The sequence below is a fragment of the Pangasianodon hypophthalmus genome, chromosome 13 (assembly GCF_027358585.1).
Source record: "Pangasianodon hypophthalmus isolate fPanHyp1 chromosome 13, fPanHyp1.pri, whole genome shotgun sequence".
NCBI classification, from domain to species: Eukaryota; Metazoa; Chordata; class Actinopteri; order Siluriformes; family Pangasiidae; genus Pangasianodon; species Pangasianodon hypophthalmus.
The window spans coordinates 2,258,861-2,273,263 of NC_069722.1; the positions used below are offsets into that span (position 1 = coordinate 2,258,861).

Sequence of the window (14,403 nt, forward strand, 5' to 3'; positions counted from 1 at the left end):
AGAACGCACAAAGAGACACAAACATGTAGACTGGCGGTAATAAGACACAGGTGACAATCATCACACGTTACCTGCCAGTTGGCCCCGCCTCCTCTCCATCCACCACTGACGCATCCATACACTCACACCCCCCCGCTAGTGCATTACTTTTGGGATTTCTTTGAATGAAAATTGATTGCATGACATTATTTGAATAAAAACAAATCTCTCACAATAATTTCTCAAAGTCCAAATTTAGAGTGTACATGCATATTTTACACAACTAATAATAATAATAATAATAATAATAATAATAATATGAAAAAGTAGATCTCTTGCCATGGCAGTGAGAGCACCCCTGCCCTAGATAGCACTTCACTACATTGCGATTTGAAACACACCCTCTTTTAGCACGGACACGCACATCCGGAACGGTTAAGGAAGCGGTGTTTGTTGCCAGCCGGTCAGATTTTGGTGTGAAGCGGCGGTGTGATGGCGGCGCTGAGGACGGTGAGTTCATTCAGACCTTCTTTATCTCGTGCGCTCTTCTTCAGCCGGCTCGCGCGCGCGTGTCAATAATTAACAGTTCTGCTTTAAAATCCGCTCGACTCTTTCCTCACAGTTTAACCCGCGACTTTTAAACCTCAGGCTGAATGTTTAGACGTTTCATCATGCAAAAAAATAAATAAATTATTTAAATAAAAAAAATGAACTGAGGAGCACTTTCAGTCGCGCGAGCTGGTTTATGGAAATAAAACGCACGAATGAGCTGCACGTGCGAAGTGTGCATCATATTTATTTATTTGTTTGTTTGTTTGTTTGTTTGTTTATTTATTCACATTTTCCATATGTTCTGCACCTTTTCGATTAAGGTGAAGGTGTGTGCAGTTCCTCAAGTCAGCACTTGGACACACTTGAGGTGTAAGATGTTGTCAGCTCTCCAGCTTGTCTGATGCAATCTGATCTTAAACTTAGTAAAGATTTTTATTATTCCTATTTTATTTTATTTTGAGGTCACACCCAGAATTATGAGGCTTGTAAAATCACATGACCTTCCCAAAGAGGAAATAACGACATGAGAGCTTTCTCAAGCTGTTGGATTAAATATGTTCATATGAATTTATAGATTTTTACATAAAATTATTATTTTTTTTTATAAATGTTTCATGTGTTTAGTAAAATCTGGTGCTAATTTGTTGGTTGGTGTTTTTAAGATGTTTTTTTTTTTTTTGGTTTGTTAGTTCTCAGGGGAAAGCAGCTAAAATGTTTGACGTCACAGACTCATTTGCATATTGGTTGAATCGGTGAATTAATTTGCATATCAAATGATGACGAAGGAAGACTTGATGAAAAGACATAGAATCAAATAAAGTTTTATCAGAGTAGAGAATAATAGACTATGATGTATTTATTATAGGAAGAAGTTATCTTTGGTGATCACAAAACATACTTATTTACGTATTTCGCCAAATTCTTTCGTTTCTATCAAGAACGCCGATAAAACGAAGCGGCTGTTGTTAGGAGTCGGGGAATCAACACGAGCGAAACGGTTACAGATGGAATAAAACTCTTTTATTACTGTAAATATCACCAAGAAGTGAGTTTAAAACCAAGAAAAAAGAGGTGTGTTTGTGGGGCAAGCAATGATGATCACTGATTGGTTGTCAGGAAAAATACTAGTTGAACTGATTGGGTGTTGGGTAAAATTGTGTTCCACGATTGGCTGTAGAGAACAACGTTGATCTGTAATTGGTTGTTAGGAATGATAGTGGTCAGTAATTGGTGATCTGTAACAGTGGCGATCAGTGATTGGTTGTTAGGGACAGCGGTGATCAATAATCAGTTGTTTGGGACAGCGGCGATCAGTGATTGGTTGTTCGGAATAGCAACGATCGGTGATTGGTTATTTGGAACGATCGTGGTCAGTAATCTGTAACAGCGGTGTTCAGTTTTTGGTTGTTTGGGACAGCGGCAATCAGTGATTAGTTGTTAGGCACAGCGGTGATCAGTGATTGGTTGTTTGGGACAGCGGCGATCAATGATCGGCTGTTTGGGACAGCGATGATCAGTGATTGGTTGTTAGGGACAGCGGTGATCAGTGATTAGTTGTTAGGGACAGCAGTGATCAGTGATTGGTTGTTTGGGACAGCGGTGATCAGTGATTGGTTGTTTGGGACAGCGGCAATCAGTGATTAGTTGTTTGGGACAGCGGTGATCAGTGATTGGTTGTTAGGGACAGCGGTGATCAGTGATTGGTTGTTTGGGACAGCGGCAATCAGTGATTAGTTGTTTGGGACAGCGGTGATCAGTGATTAGTTGTTAGGGACAGCGGTGATCAGTGATTGGTTGTTTGGGACAGCGGCGATCAGTGATTAGTTGTTTGGGACAGCGGTGATCAGTCATTGGTTGTTAGGGACAGCGGTGATCAGTCATTGGTTGTTAGGGACAGCGGTGATCAGTGATTGGTTGTTTGGGACAGCGGCGATCAGTGAGTGGTTGTTTGGGACAGCGGCGATCAGTGATTGGTTGTTTGGGACAGCGGTGATCAGTGATTGGTTGCTAGGGAAAAATAACCCACACACTCTGATTAAAATGCACGCTAAATTCTAGGAAGTGGCATGTGACCGCTAATGCCTGACCCTCATGCCACGCAACCTGCTTTTAACGTCAACGACACCAACACCACCTGACACCTTGATTGTGAAAGGCAGCTGTGCATGAACTGATCTGAATAATGTGTCTCACATTTACTTCATTCTCTCTCTCTCTCTCTCTCTCTCTCTCTCTCTCTCTCTCTCTCTCTCTCTCAGGCATTCTGTGGGCGTTTCCTGCAGCCTCTCCCCGTGTATTCGGGATCTCTGCGCTTCGCCAGTTCGTCTTTCAAGGTGAGTCACTTAGCGAACCTGAAGAGCGGAGCTGTAACCCGATCCCTCGGCTCGGTTCCCGGTCACGCCCTGCCGGTGGTGGAATGTGCATGACGGGGCTCTCACACGCGTTTCTGAGCTGAGACAGCACTGTTAAATCCTTCTCACTCTTCGGTTTAGCTTCGGTGGAGTTTCTGTTTTGTTGGTTGCATGTCCGAGCTGTTTGAAGTGTGCTGTAGCGGATTTTCTCTGACTTTTTCATGTTGTTTTTCTCTGCTTTTTTTTTTTTTTTTTTTTTTTTTTTTTTGCTCTTTTACGCTCTGCAGCACTCTCTCCTTTCTCAGCACTCTCTCCTTTCTCCTCACTCACTGCTCTTAATTTGATTAAATTTTGAATGAATTCATTTGTCAAATGCATGCACAATCAGTCATGGTGAATTAAAAAAAAAACCTGTCTGTCCTTCCACATATCTGCTTTCACTCCCACCTCCCTGTCTTTTGTCCTCTCTCTCTCTCTCTCTCTCTCTCTCTCTCTCTCTCTCTCTCCTCCCCCCCCCCCCACTCAGGCTGCAGATCTGACCATTGAGAAGAGGCAGACGCCGAACCCCAAGCCCGACCCGTCCAACTTGGGCTTTGGGAAGTTTTTCTCTGATCACATGTTGACTGTGAAGTGGTCGGAGAAAGGAGGATGGGAAGCTCCTCAGATTAAACCCTTCCAAAACCTGTCGCTCCACCCGGCGTCCTCCGCCCTGCACTACTCCATCGAGGTGCCGTTATTTATTCACGACCCGTCCTCACTGGTTTTAAAGCATGTGTTCTGCTCACAGTTTTGTCTGGATTTTTAAAGAAGACTACGGTAAACACCATAACAGTAACATTACTTAGTTAGAGAAAATACTTAAAAAAAAAAAAAAAAAAAAATGGATGAAATTTTGCCCAAAAAAAGGGAATTTGTTCAGAAAAGTCACTCTTGGCTCTTTCATATATCTCTAAACAACATCAGATTTTCACTTTTTTAAAAAGTTTTCATCCCAAAAATATACACACTAGAACCGAATGTACGATTTATACACATCACATTAGTTTAAAATGTATTTAACTTTGATTTGTTGTAATCTAATCTCAGATTAGATTAGCAAAGCAAGCTAACTGTATTAGCTACGTGCACTCACTAGAGACGCCAACGATCTCTGCTGCTTTCATCCCAGCTGTATTGTTCTTCGTAACGTCTTTATACACATTTAATGCCTCGTAAATAAATATCATATTTCTTAATCATGATCTAGTTTCAGACTTGATGATTATTTGTAAAGTAGACAGGATGTAGACTGGATTTGATCAAATCTATCACTTCCTCTTGCATCTCATGTTTCTCTTTCTGTGCTCTGTACCGTGTGTGTGTGTGTGTGTGTGTGTGTGTGGTCTGTAGCTGTTTGAGGGGATGAAGGCGTTCCGCGGAGTGGATAATCAGATCCGTCTGTTCCGGCCCATGCTGAACATGGAGCGCATGTATCGCAGTGCAGACCGCTGCTGCCTGCCTGTGAGTCTCACACACACACGCGCACAAACACACACACACACACACACACACACACACACACACACACACACACACACACACACAGGCAGGCAGACAGACAGATAGACGTCTCATTACAGAATGGAACAGAGATGCCACTCATCCTCGTGGTGAACTTTAAGAACCTAACTTAAAAACAGATGGATAAATCTATTCATTAATTCAATTTATAATATAATTCAAATAAAAATATAAAAGAGAAAGGTGGTGGATAGATCAATAGATAAATTGATAGATACATTGATAAACTAATTGTTGGATAAATAAATGGATAATACATTGGAGATATATATATATATATATATATATATATATATATATATATATATATATATATATATATATATATATATATATATATATATGTATATGAAAAGGGTGAAGGATAGATACATTTATGGATTAATAAAATGATAATTAAATTTAATTAATTCAATTAAATATACAAATATAAAAAAAAGAAGATTGGATAAGAATGATAAAATGGATAGATAAGCAAAGAGTAAATGGATAGATAAATAAATGGATAAATAAATAAAGTATAAAGAAGAATGTTAACATCAATGTTTTTAAAAGTAGATTAATATAAATAAATAAATGCATAAATAATTAAGCTGATAAATAAAGAAATTAATAAATAAATATAATAAGAAATAGTGGAAGAATGCGGGTTGTTTTATTATTATTTTGTGTAGATTAGGGTAATACAATATCCACTTGATGTGTTGTGTGTGGATCTGGTGTAGAGTCCGTCACGGAGAAATCAATCGTCACTGTAGAGAAATAAAATCAGGACCTCTGGTGGAGCTCGCTGGCTCCCGGTTTTTATACGTTACTGTAAATAAAGTACTACAATTTACCTACAGTGTTCAGTGTTCTCCTGTTGTCTAACTACAGTGTTCAGTGTTTATCTACAGTGTTCAGTGTTTATCTGCAGTGTTCAGTGTTTAACTGCAGTGTGCTGGGTTTAACTGCAGTGTTCAGTGTTTAACTGCAGTGTTCAGTGTTTAGTGTTTAACTACAGTGTTCAGTGTTTAACTGCAGTGTTCAGTGTTCAGTGTTTAACTGCAGTGTTCAGTGTTTAACTGCAGTGTTCAGTGTTTAACTGCAGCGTTCAGTGTTTAATTAGTGTTCAGTGTTTAACTGCAGTGTTCAGTGTTCAGTGTTTAACTGCTGTGTTCAGTGTTTAACTGCAGTGTTCAGTGTTTAACTGCAGTGTTCAGTGTTTAACTGCAGTGTTCAGTGTTTAACTGCAGTGTGTTCAGTGTTTAACTGCAGTGTTCAGTGTGCTGGGTTTAGCTGCAGTGTTCAGTGTTCAGTGTTTAACTGCAGTGTTCAGTGTTCAGTGTTTAACTGCAGTGTTCAGTGTTTAACTACAGTGTTCAGTGTTCAGTGTTTAACTGCAGTGTTCAGTGTTTAATTACAGTGTTCATCTGTTTAACTGCAGTGTTCAGTGTTTAACTGCAGTGTTCAGTGTTTAACTGCAGTGTTTAGTGTTCAGTGTTTAACTGCAGTGTTCAGTGTTTAACTACAGTGTTCAGTGTTCAGTGTTTAACTGCAGTGTTCAGTGTTTAATTACAGTGTTCATCTGTTTAACTGCAGTGTTCAGTGTTTAACTGCAGTGTTCAGTGTTCAGTGTTTAACTGCAGTGTGTTCAGTGTTTAACTGCAGTGTGTTCAGTGTTTAACTGCAGTGTGTTCAGTGTTTAACTGCAGTGTGTTCAGTGTTCAGTGTTTAACTGCAGTGTTCAGTGTTTAACTGCAGTGTTCAGTGTTTAACTGCAGTGTGTTCAGTGTTTAACTACAGTGTTCATCTGTTTAACTGTAGTGTTCAGTGTTTAACTGCAGTGTTCAGTGTTCAGTGTTTAACTGCAGTGTTCAGTGTTTAACTACAGTGTTCAGTGTTTAACTGCAGTGTGTTCAGTGTTTAACTGCAGTGTGTTCAGTGTTTAACTGCAGTGTGTTCAGTGTTTAACTGCAGTGTGTTCAGTGTTCAGTGTTTAACTGCAGTGTTCAGTGTTTAACTACAGTGTTCAGTGTTTAACTGCAGTGTTCAGTGTTTAACTGCAGTGTGTTCAGTGTTTAACTGCAGTGTGTTCAGTGTTCAGTGTTTAACTGCAGTGTTCAGTGTTTAACTGCAGTGTTCAGTGTTTAACTGCAGTGTTCAGTGTTTAACTACAGTGTTCAGTGTTTAACTACAGTGTTCAGTGTTCAGTGTTTAACTGCAGTGTTCAGTGTTTAACTGCAGTGTTCAGTGTTTAGTGTTTAACTGCAGTGTTTAGTGTTTAACTGCAGTGTTCAGTGTTTAACTGCAGTGTTCAGTGTTTAACTGCAGTGTTCAGTGTTCAGTGTTTAACTGCAGTGTTTAGTGTTTAACTGCAGTGTTTAGTGTTTAACTGCAGTGTTCAGTGTTTAACTGCAGTGTTCAGTGTTTAACTGCAGTGTTCAGTGTTCAGTGTTTAACTGCAGTGTTTAGTGTTTAACTGCAGTGTTCAGTGTTTAACTGCAGTGTTCAGTGTTTAACTGCAGTGTTCAGTGTTTAACTGCAGTGTTCAGTGTTCAGTGTTTAACTGCAGTGTTCAGTGTTTAACTGCAGTGTTCAGTGTTTAACTACAGTGTTCAGTGTTCAGTGTTTAACTGCAGTGTTCAGTGTTTAATTACAGTGTTCATCTGTTTAACTACAGTGTTCAGTGTTTAACTGCAGTGTTCAGTGTTTAATTACAGTGTTCATCTGTTTAACTACAGTGTTCAGTGTTTAACTGCAGTGTTCAGTGTTTAACTGCAGTGTTCAGTGTTTAGTGTTTAACTGCAGTGTTCAGTGTTTAACTGCAGTGTTCAGTGTTTAACTGCAGTGTTCAGTGTTCAGTGTTTAACTGCAGTGTTCAGTGTTTAACTGCAGTGTTCAGTGTTTAACTGCAGTGTTCAGTGTTTAACTGCAGTGTTCAGTGTTCAGTGTTTAACTGCAGTGTTCAGTGTTCAGTGTTTAACTGCAGTGTTCAGTGTTTAACTGCAGTGTTCAGTGTTTAACTGCAGTGTTCAGTGTTCAGTGTTTAACTGCAGTGTTCAGTGTTTAACTACAGTGTTCAGTGTTCAGTGTTTAATTACAGTGTTCATCTGTTTAACTACAGTGTTCAGTGTTTAACTGCAGTGTTCAGTGTTCAGTGTTTAACTGCAGTGTTCAGTGTTTAACTGCAGTGTTCAGTGTTCAGTGTTTAACTGCAGTGTTCAGTGTTTAACTGCAGTGTTCAGTGTTTAACTGCAGTGTGCTGGGTTTAACTACAGTGCTCAGTGTCCTGTTTTCTGTTTAACTACACTGTTCAGTGTTTAACTAGTGTTCAGTGTGCTGGGTTTAACTACAGTGTTCAGTGTTTAACTGCAGTGTTCAGTGTTTAACTACCGTGTTCAGTGTTTAACTGCAGTGTTCAGTGTTCAGTGTTTAACTGCAGTGTTCAGTGTTTAACTAGTGTTCAGTGTGCTGGGTTTAACTACAGTGTTCAGTGTTCAGTGTTTAACTGCAGTGTTCAGTGTTCAGTGTTTAACTGCAGTGTTCAGTGTTTAACTGCAGTGTTCAGTGTTTAACTGCAGTGTGCTGGGTTTAACTAGTGTTCAGTGTTCAGTGTTTAACTGCAGTGTTCAGTGTTTAACTGCAGTGTGCTGGGTTTAACTGCAGTGTTCAGTGTTCAGTGTTTAACTGCAGTGTGCTGGGTTTAACTGCAGTGTTCAGTGTTTAACTACAGTGTTCAGTGTTTAACTGCAGTGCTCAGTGTCCTGTTTTCTGTTTAACTGCAGTGTTCAGTGTTTAACTGCAGTGTTCAGTGTTTAACTGCAGTGTTCAGTGTTTAACTACAGTGTTCAGTGTTTGTTGTAGAGCTTTAAGCCTGATCATCTCCAGCTCTGATTCTTTATCCAGTAGCCGCAGTGGTTTTTGGTTTTTAACTGTTAAACCTTCTCGTCTCTCTGCAGCTGTTTGATAAGAGCGAGCTGCTGGAGTGCATTAAGAAGCTGATCGAGCTGGACCACGAGTGGGTTCCGTACTCCACCAGCGCCAGCCTTTACATCAGACCCACCTTCATCGGCACTGAGGTGAGAGCTTCATGCTGACACACGCCGATATCACAGCTAATCTTTTAGCAGCGTTACCATCATGATATCATCACAATATCTTCACGATATCACAATAACGTCACAATATCACAATTATACTAGGATTCTAGGCAGTATCACCACGATATCATCACAGTATCACCACAATATCGTCACAATATCACCACGATATCACCACGATATCACCACAGTATCGTCACAATATCACAATTATACTAGGATTCTAGGCAGTATCACCACGATATCACCACGATATCATGTTAATGTCACGATATCACAATTTTACCAGGATTCAAGGCAGTATCACCACGTTATCACCACGATATCATCACAATATCGTCACAATATCACCACGATAATGGTTCATGGTTAATATCATGATATAGCAATTTTACCAGGATAATAGGCAGTATCACCACGTTATCACCACGTTATCACCACGTTATCACCACGTTATCACCATGTTATCACCACGATATCGTCACAATATCGTCACAATATCACCACGATAATGGTTAATGGTTAATGTCACAATATCACAAGGATACCAAAATGTTGTCACCACGATATCACCATAAGATCACGAAATCATCGCAGTATCACAATATCATCACCATATTATCACTGTGTCTCCTGTTGCGCAGCACTGCACGTACATCATCACTTATCACGTGATGTGGCTTGGGTCTGGGTGATAAGACAATATACCATCGATACCGTAATAAATTATGTCACGATACACTTTTCTTTCGAGATATCGTGGATATCATGAAATCTTATTACATTTTTAAAATTATAATCATTACTGACTGGAAGCAGCTGATATTAAAATGTTGTAGTAAAGCCTTCAAATTGTAAAAAACAATTTTTAACTTTTATTTCATCTTTTCAGTGTTAAATATGGTGTGTGTGTGTGTGTGTGTGTGTGTGTGTGTAGAAATGGCTTTGAGAATCATGGTATGATATTTTTGTCATATCGTCCCAGTCGTAATGTGACTTTGAAAGATGCTAGCTGGCTAATTAACTAACTAATGCTAGCTAGCTAGTTACATAACTGTATTTAGCATGTTTTTGTATGTTGTAAATTAATCATCAGATCACGTCTGCTATGCTGACCCTTTCGATTCTCTTGTCTCTGATTGGCTCAGCCGTCTTTGGGCGTGTCTCAACCAAGCCACGCCCTCCTGTTTGTCATCGTGGGGCCGGTGGGGCCGTATTTCGCCACGGGAGCCTTCAGTCCCGTGTCCCTGCTGGCGGATCCTCGCTTCGTGCGAGCCTGCAGGGGCGGAGTGGGAGCGTACAAGATGGGCAGGTCAGAGGCAAAAAATATAATATTTCATCTTTTCTTCTGTATTATTCACCTGATAAACATTAAAGAAAGGTGATTTCTTTTTCTTTTTAATGAACACAATGATTCATTTCACACTGCACTCTTACATCATAACGAGCTGGGACAGTCGAAATGTACACATTTTGTGAATTTATTACATTTCTGATCCTCATTTTTTTTTTTTTTTTGACTGTTCATGTGTTATTTTTTCTGTTTTTTATTTATTTATTTATTTATTTATTATTTTTCTATAAATCTCAGCCTGTTTTATTGTTAATCCATGTTTTATGTCTTATTTTCACTTTTTTTTGGCCATTCCCAGGCTTTTTTTCTTAAAAATTATTATTATTATTATTTTTTTTTTTTGGATAATCCATGCTTTTTCTTTTGTTTTATTATTTCTGACCAGCCTCCTGTTTTTTCTGTGTCCATCCTTTTCATATGGTCATTTTCTGACTGTACTTTTTTTTTTTTTTCAACCTTTTCTGAACTTTTTTTTTTTTCCTTTTCAGACCTTTTTTTTTCGGTTTCTGACTGATCTTGCCTTTTCATAAATTTTTTTTTTTTTTTGTGATTTTTATATATTTATTTGTTTGTTTGATCGGTTGATGTCTGATCGTGAAGAGAAAGACCTTGTGGAAGAATTCACAAATTGCTCAGACAGAACCTTGGATGTTAACACTCAGTAAAGTAGAAGTCTGATGCAATGCCACACACACACACACACACACACACACACACACACACACACTCACACACACACACACTCACACAGAGAGACAGAGGGGCTTTTGATACTAGCACATTACTGCTGCACAAACATTCAGAGCTAAAGCTTGCTGCGTGAGGTGGATTAATCAGGATTAACCTCGCTCTGATTACACAGTGCTTCATGGAGGAAGCTGGATGTTTGTGGAATGTTGTAAAAGATGTGAAATATTTTCTAGCCTGTTTAATTTCCACTGCATCAGATTAATGTTAAGGCAGGAGTGCGTCTGATGATTTATACCGTTCAGAGAGAAACTTCTGTTTCAGTCTTCAAATTCCTCGTGTTATTATTTATCATTTAAACGCGTGGCTGTGCGGTGGGTAGAGTCTCCGCCGCACAGCTCCAGGGTAAAGGAAGGACGCTAAATAAATAAAAAATACCAACGTCATGACCAAATATTGAGTATTTCAGTAATTCAGATTAGTTCTGCTAATAACAAATTAACATGCACTTCTTTGTGTGCTAAATATATTATAAATACAATCCACTATAACTAGTTTAACAGCATATCGTTAACTTTAACGTTAACAGCGCTGTTAATGTTACGTTTCACTCTTTGCTTTGTTGAGCCACAGGCTTTACAGCGATAGCAGACTGTAGTGTGTTTTAATCGACATGACAGCGATGACTCAGAAGGCATGCCAAGAGAGAAAATGACGTCCACTGTGACATGTCAGTCAGGAAGCATTCTCCACATTACACACACACACACACACACACACACACACACACCTCGCTACCACATGCTGACAGCGGTGCAGTGGGATTTAGACATTACTTTGTCTTTAAAGAGAGTGATGCAGTGGTGCTTTAGTCCTTCAGGGCCCGTGTGTGTGTGTGTGTGTGTGTGTGTGTGTGTGTGTGTGTGTGTGGTGGAGTTGGGAACATCAGTATTCAGACCTCACTGCTAGTTATTCAGAAATGACGTGAGAGGAATGGAGGGTTTTGTCTAAAACAGAGATGTGTCTCATTAACGCACGATTCCAGTCTTGAACTTAAGCAGGTTTTTTTCATCAAAATATGTCAGGCTGAAATTTGTTTCAGCTCTAAACACTCTAAAAACTCTCCAAGGTTAATATTAAATACATAAATATGGCACTGTTCAATATTAATTAATAAAACCCTCCATTAAATGTTCCATTGTGCAGAAAGTTTTGGGTTTTTTCCACACAGAGGACATCGGAGGAGACGAATCTTTATCAGAAACATTGCTTATCCTGAAGAGTGATTTTTTTTTTTTTTTTTTTTTACCGGATAAAATGATGAAATAAGTTTTTTCCGTGAGCTGTAAGTCAAGCAGATGTGTGATCAGTCAGTTTATCCTTCAAAACGTTTTCTTTCAGGAGTGTGCATCGAATTACCAAAAAACATTGGCATTATTTTATTAAATTCAACAATTCAAAAGAGTGAATTAAGAGTGTGATAAAATAATAAACCTCCAACACACACGTTATGATTTCAGCATATTCATCATATACCTCGATTAAGTTGGCTACATTTGAATATGGAGAAATATGGACTTAAGCACACAGTTTAAATGTCTTTTAAATTAAATGTGTGTGTGTGTGTGTGTGTGTGTGTGTGTGTGTTTCAGTAACTATGGGCCCACTATAGCCATCCAGGTCGAGGCGGTGAAGCAGGGCTGCCAGCAGGTGCTGTGGCTGTACGGCGACAGAGAGGAGATCACTGAGGTCGGCACCATGAACCTCTTCATCTACTGGACCAATGAGAAAGGAGGTGAGCACTCTCTCTCTCTCTCTCTCTCTCTCTCTCTCTCTCTCTCTCTGTGTGTATGTATGTGTGCATAGTAAAAATTGTAGGACACACTACACATGCACAGGATACACATGTATCAGGATTCTTCGTGGGTCTGGAATGGAAGAGTTTCAGACCTGGAAAATGTAGAGATTTCTGAAATCTGTTTTGGAAAAAGTCAGGTTACATAACCTCCCAAAACGTCCATGATTCTCTGCTCTGATTCCGTCTCACGAAAGCATTTCATCTCTTCTTTTCTAAAGACGCAGCTAGTGACCTTTAAAAGTGATCAGGAAAACTGTACATACAAAAATTTATCGTGAAAGGAACGTTGTGTAGGAGTGTTTTTCCTCTTATTCAGCCACACACACACACACACACACACACACACACACACACAGACACACACACACACACACACACCCCCCTTTGTCACTGGAGTGCGCACAGCACAAGGTAATATAAGTGTGTAAGGTAATATAAGAGATAAGATAACACTATTAATCCCAGGTGGAAAACTCCCAGTGTTACAGCAGCAGATAAAAGACAGTAAATGACGAAAACAAACGTGTGTGTGTGTGTGTGTGTGTGTGTGTGTGTGTGTGTGTGTCAGTACATATCCTTGGAGATTTACACACTTAAATTCCTTGGATTCGACTTGCTAAGACCTTGAGTAGACGACATATTAAACATCCTAACAGATTAAAAAACTCACAGCACACACCATCACACACCATCTCAATGATTTTTGTAAATTTTTATGGTGGAAGTAGTGGAACACACACTAATGACCAGAGATCACACACTAATAGCAGAAAATCGCACGCTAAAAGGCTGGACATCGCACATTACTGGCCTTGTGACTTAATTAAAACCAGACACTTAGAAACGTGCGCTTAACGCGTTCCTGTTGCTAGGAGACGTGAAGAAAAGAAAAGAGCAAAAAGCTTTTAGTTTGTTTGTGCTCTGTTAAGGAGCTCCACTGCAGCCACACGGCCATCGACTGCATTCATTCTCCACCACAGCGCTGTTACGTTCTGGTTTCTGATTGGTCAGAAGGTGTTGATTAATTTTCTGACAGTAGTGCAGCTGCACATCACGGCTTTGTGGAAGTTTGTGTTTTGTAACAGTCGCTCCGCTTCATTACACCACGCTATCACTGATTCATTTCCTATAACAGCACATCTCCTCCAAGTGTTTTATTCCTTAACATATCTACGTCTTGATGCTTGTTCATTATTGTGCTCTCAGGCCTTGATTTATTAACTCTAGAAGATTGCATCTTTCCTGTGAGCAAAATAAAACGTCCAATTTAAATTATTATTATTATTTTTTTTTTTTTTAAATGTAAAATGTAATTTGGGGCATTTTTAGCTAGAAGTGCTAAATACAGGGCGGAGTCAATGCAAATAGATAAAAAGTGTAATTTACTAAACCTAAAAGTCACCTCAGGGACCTCAGTGATCACATGCACAAATTAGTACAACCGAAAAGCAGGTATTAAATTTAATAACTATAAGATTTGTTCAGATTATGGTTTGAATGTCAAAATGATCAGAAAGTTTCCTAAAGTGATGACAGTATGAGTGCAGCAAAGCAAACTGCCGGCAGAGATCGTGAAGAGAGATGTGTTTTATCCGTCTGCAGAGCGAGAGCTGGTCACCCCTCCACTAGACGGCATCATTCTCCCCGGAGTCACCAGACAGTCTCTCCTGGACCTGGCCAGGGAGTGGGTAAGTGTGTGTGTGTGTGTGTGTGTGTGTATGTGTGTGTGTGTGTGTGTGTGTGTGTGTGTGTGTGTGTGTGTGAGTGAGAGGGGAGGACACGAGGAAACAGCAGGGTGATGGAGGAAACCCTAATCATTTTCTTATTTAAAACACAATGCATTTATTTAACATTTATTGATCCTGCTATATATGTATGTATTTCTACTTTACGGTGTATGTACTGCATAGACGCAATTCCACACAACCTCACCATGGAGAAATTGAACAAAGTTGTGAGCGCGGGAACAAAACGACTTTT

The 14,403-nt window shown here is 39.5% G+C and overlaps 1 protein-coding gene across 2 annotated transcripts in view; it reads left to right on the plus strand.

Moving 5' to 3' along the window:
* The first annotated feature begins 405 nt into the window (after positions 1-405).
* Positions 406-14,403, plus strand: part of bcat2 (branched chain amino-acid transaminase 2, mitochondrial) — an 18,585-nt gene continuing 4,587 nt past the window's right edge. The window contains exons 1-8 of one of the 2 annotated variants that reach the window (XM_034310052.2): positions 406-489; positions 2,790-2,864; positions 3,409-3,609; positions 4,272-4,382; positions 8,384-8,503; positions 9,673-9,836; positions 12,218-12,360; positions 14,026-14,111. In XM_034310052.2, coding sequence (XP_034165943.1) covers positions 472-489; positions 2,790-2,864; positions 3,409-3,609; positions 4,272-4,382; positions 8,384-8,503; positions 9,673-9,836; positions 12,218-12,360; positions 14,026-14,111 — 918 coding nt within the window. In that variant the 5' untranslated portion in view covers positions 406-471. Of the gene's footprint in view, positions 490-2,789; positions 2,865-3,408; positions 3,610-4,271; positions 4,383-8,383; positions 8,504-9,672; positions 9,837-12,217; positions 12,361-14,025; positions 14,112-14,403 lie in introns of those variants that run through there. The other variant, XM_053239322.1, reaches the window with a different exon arrangement.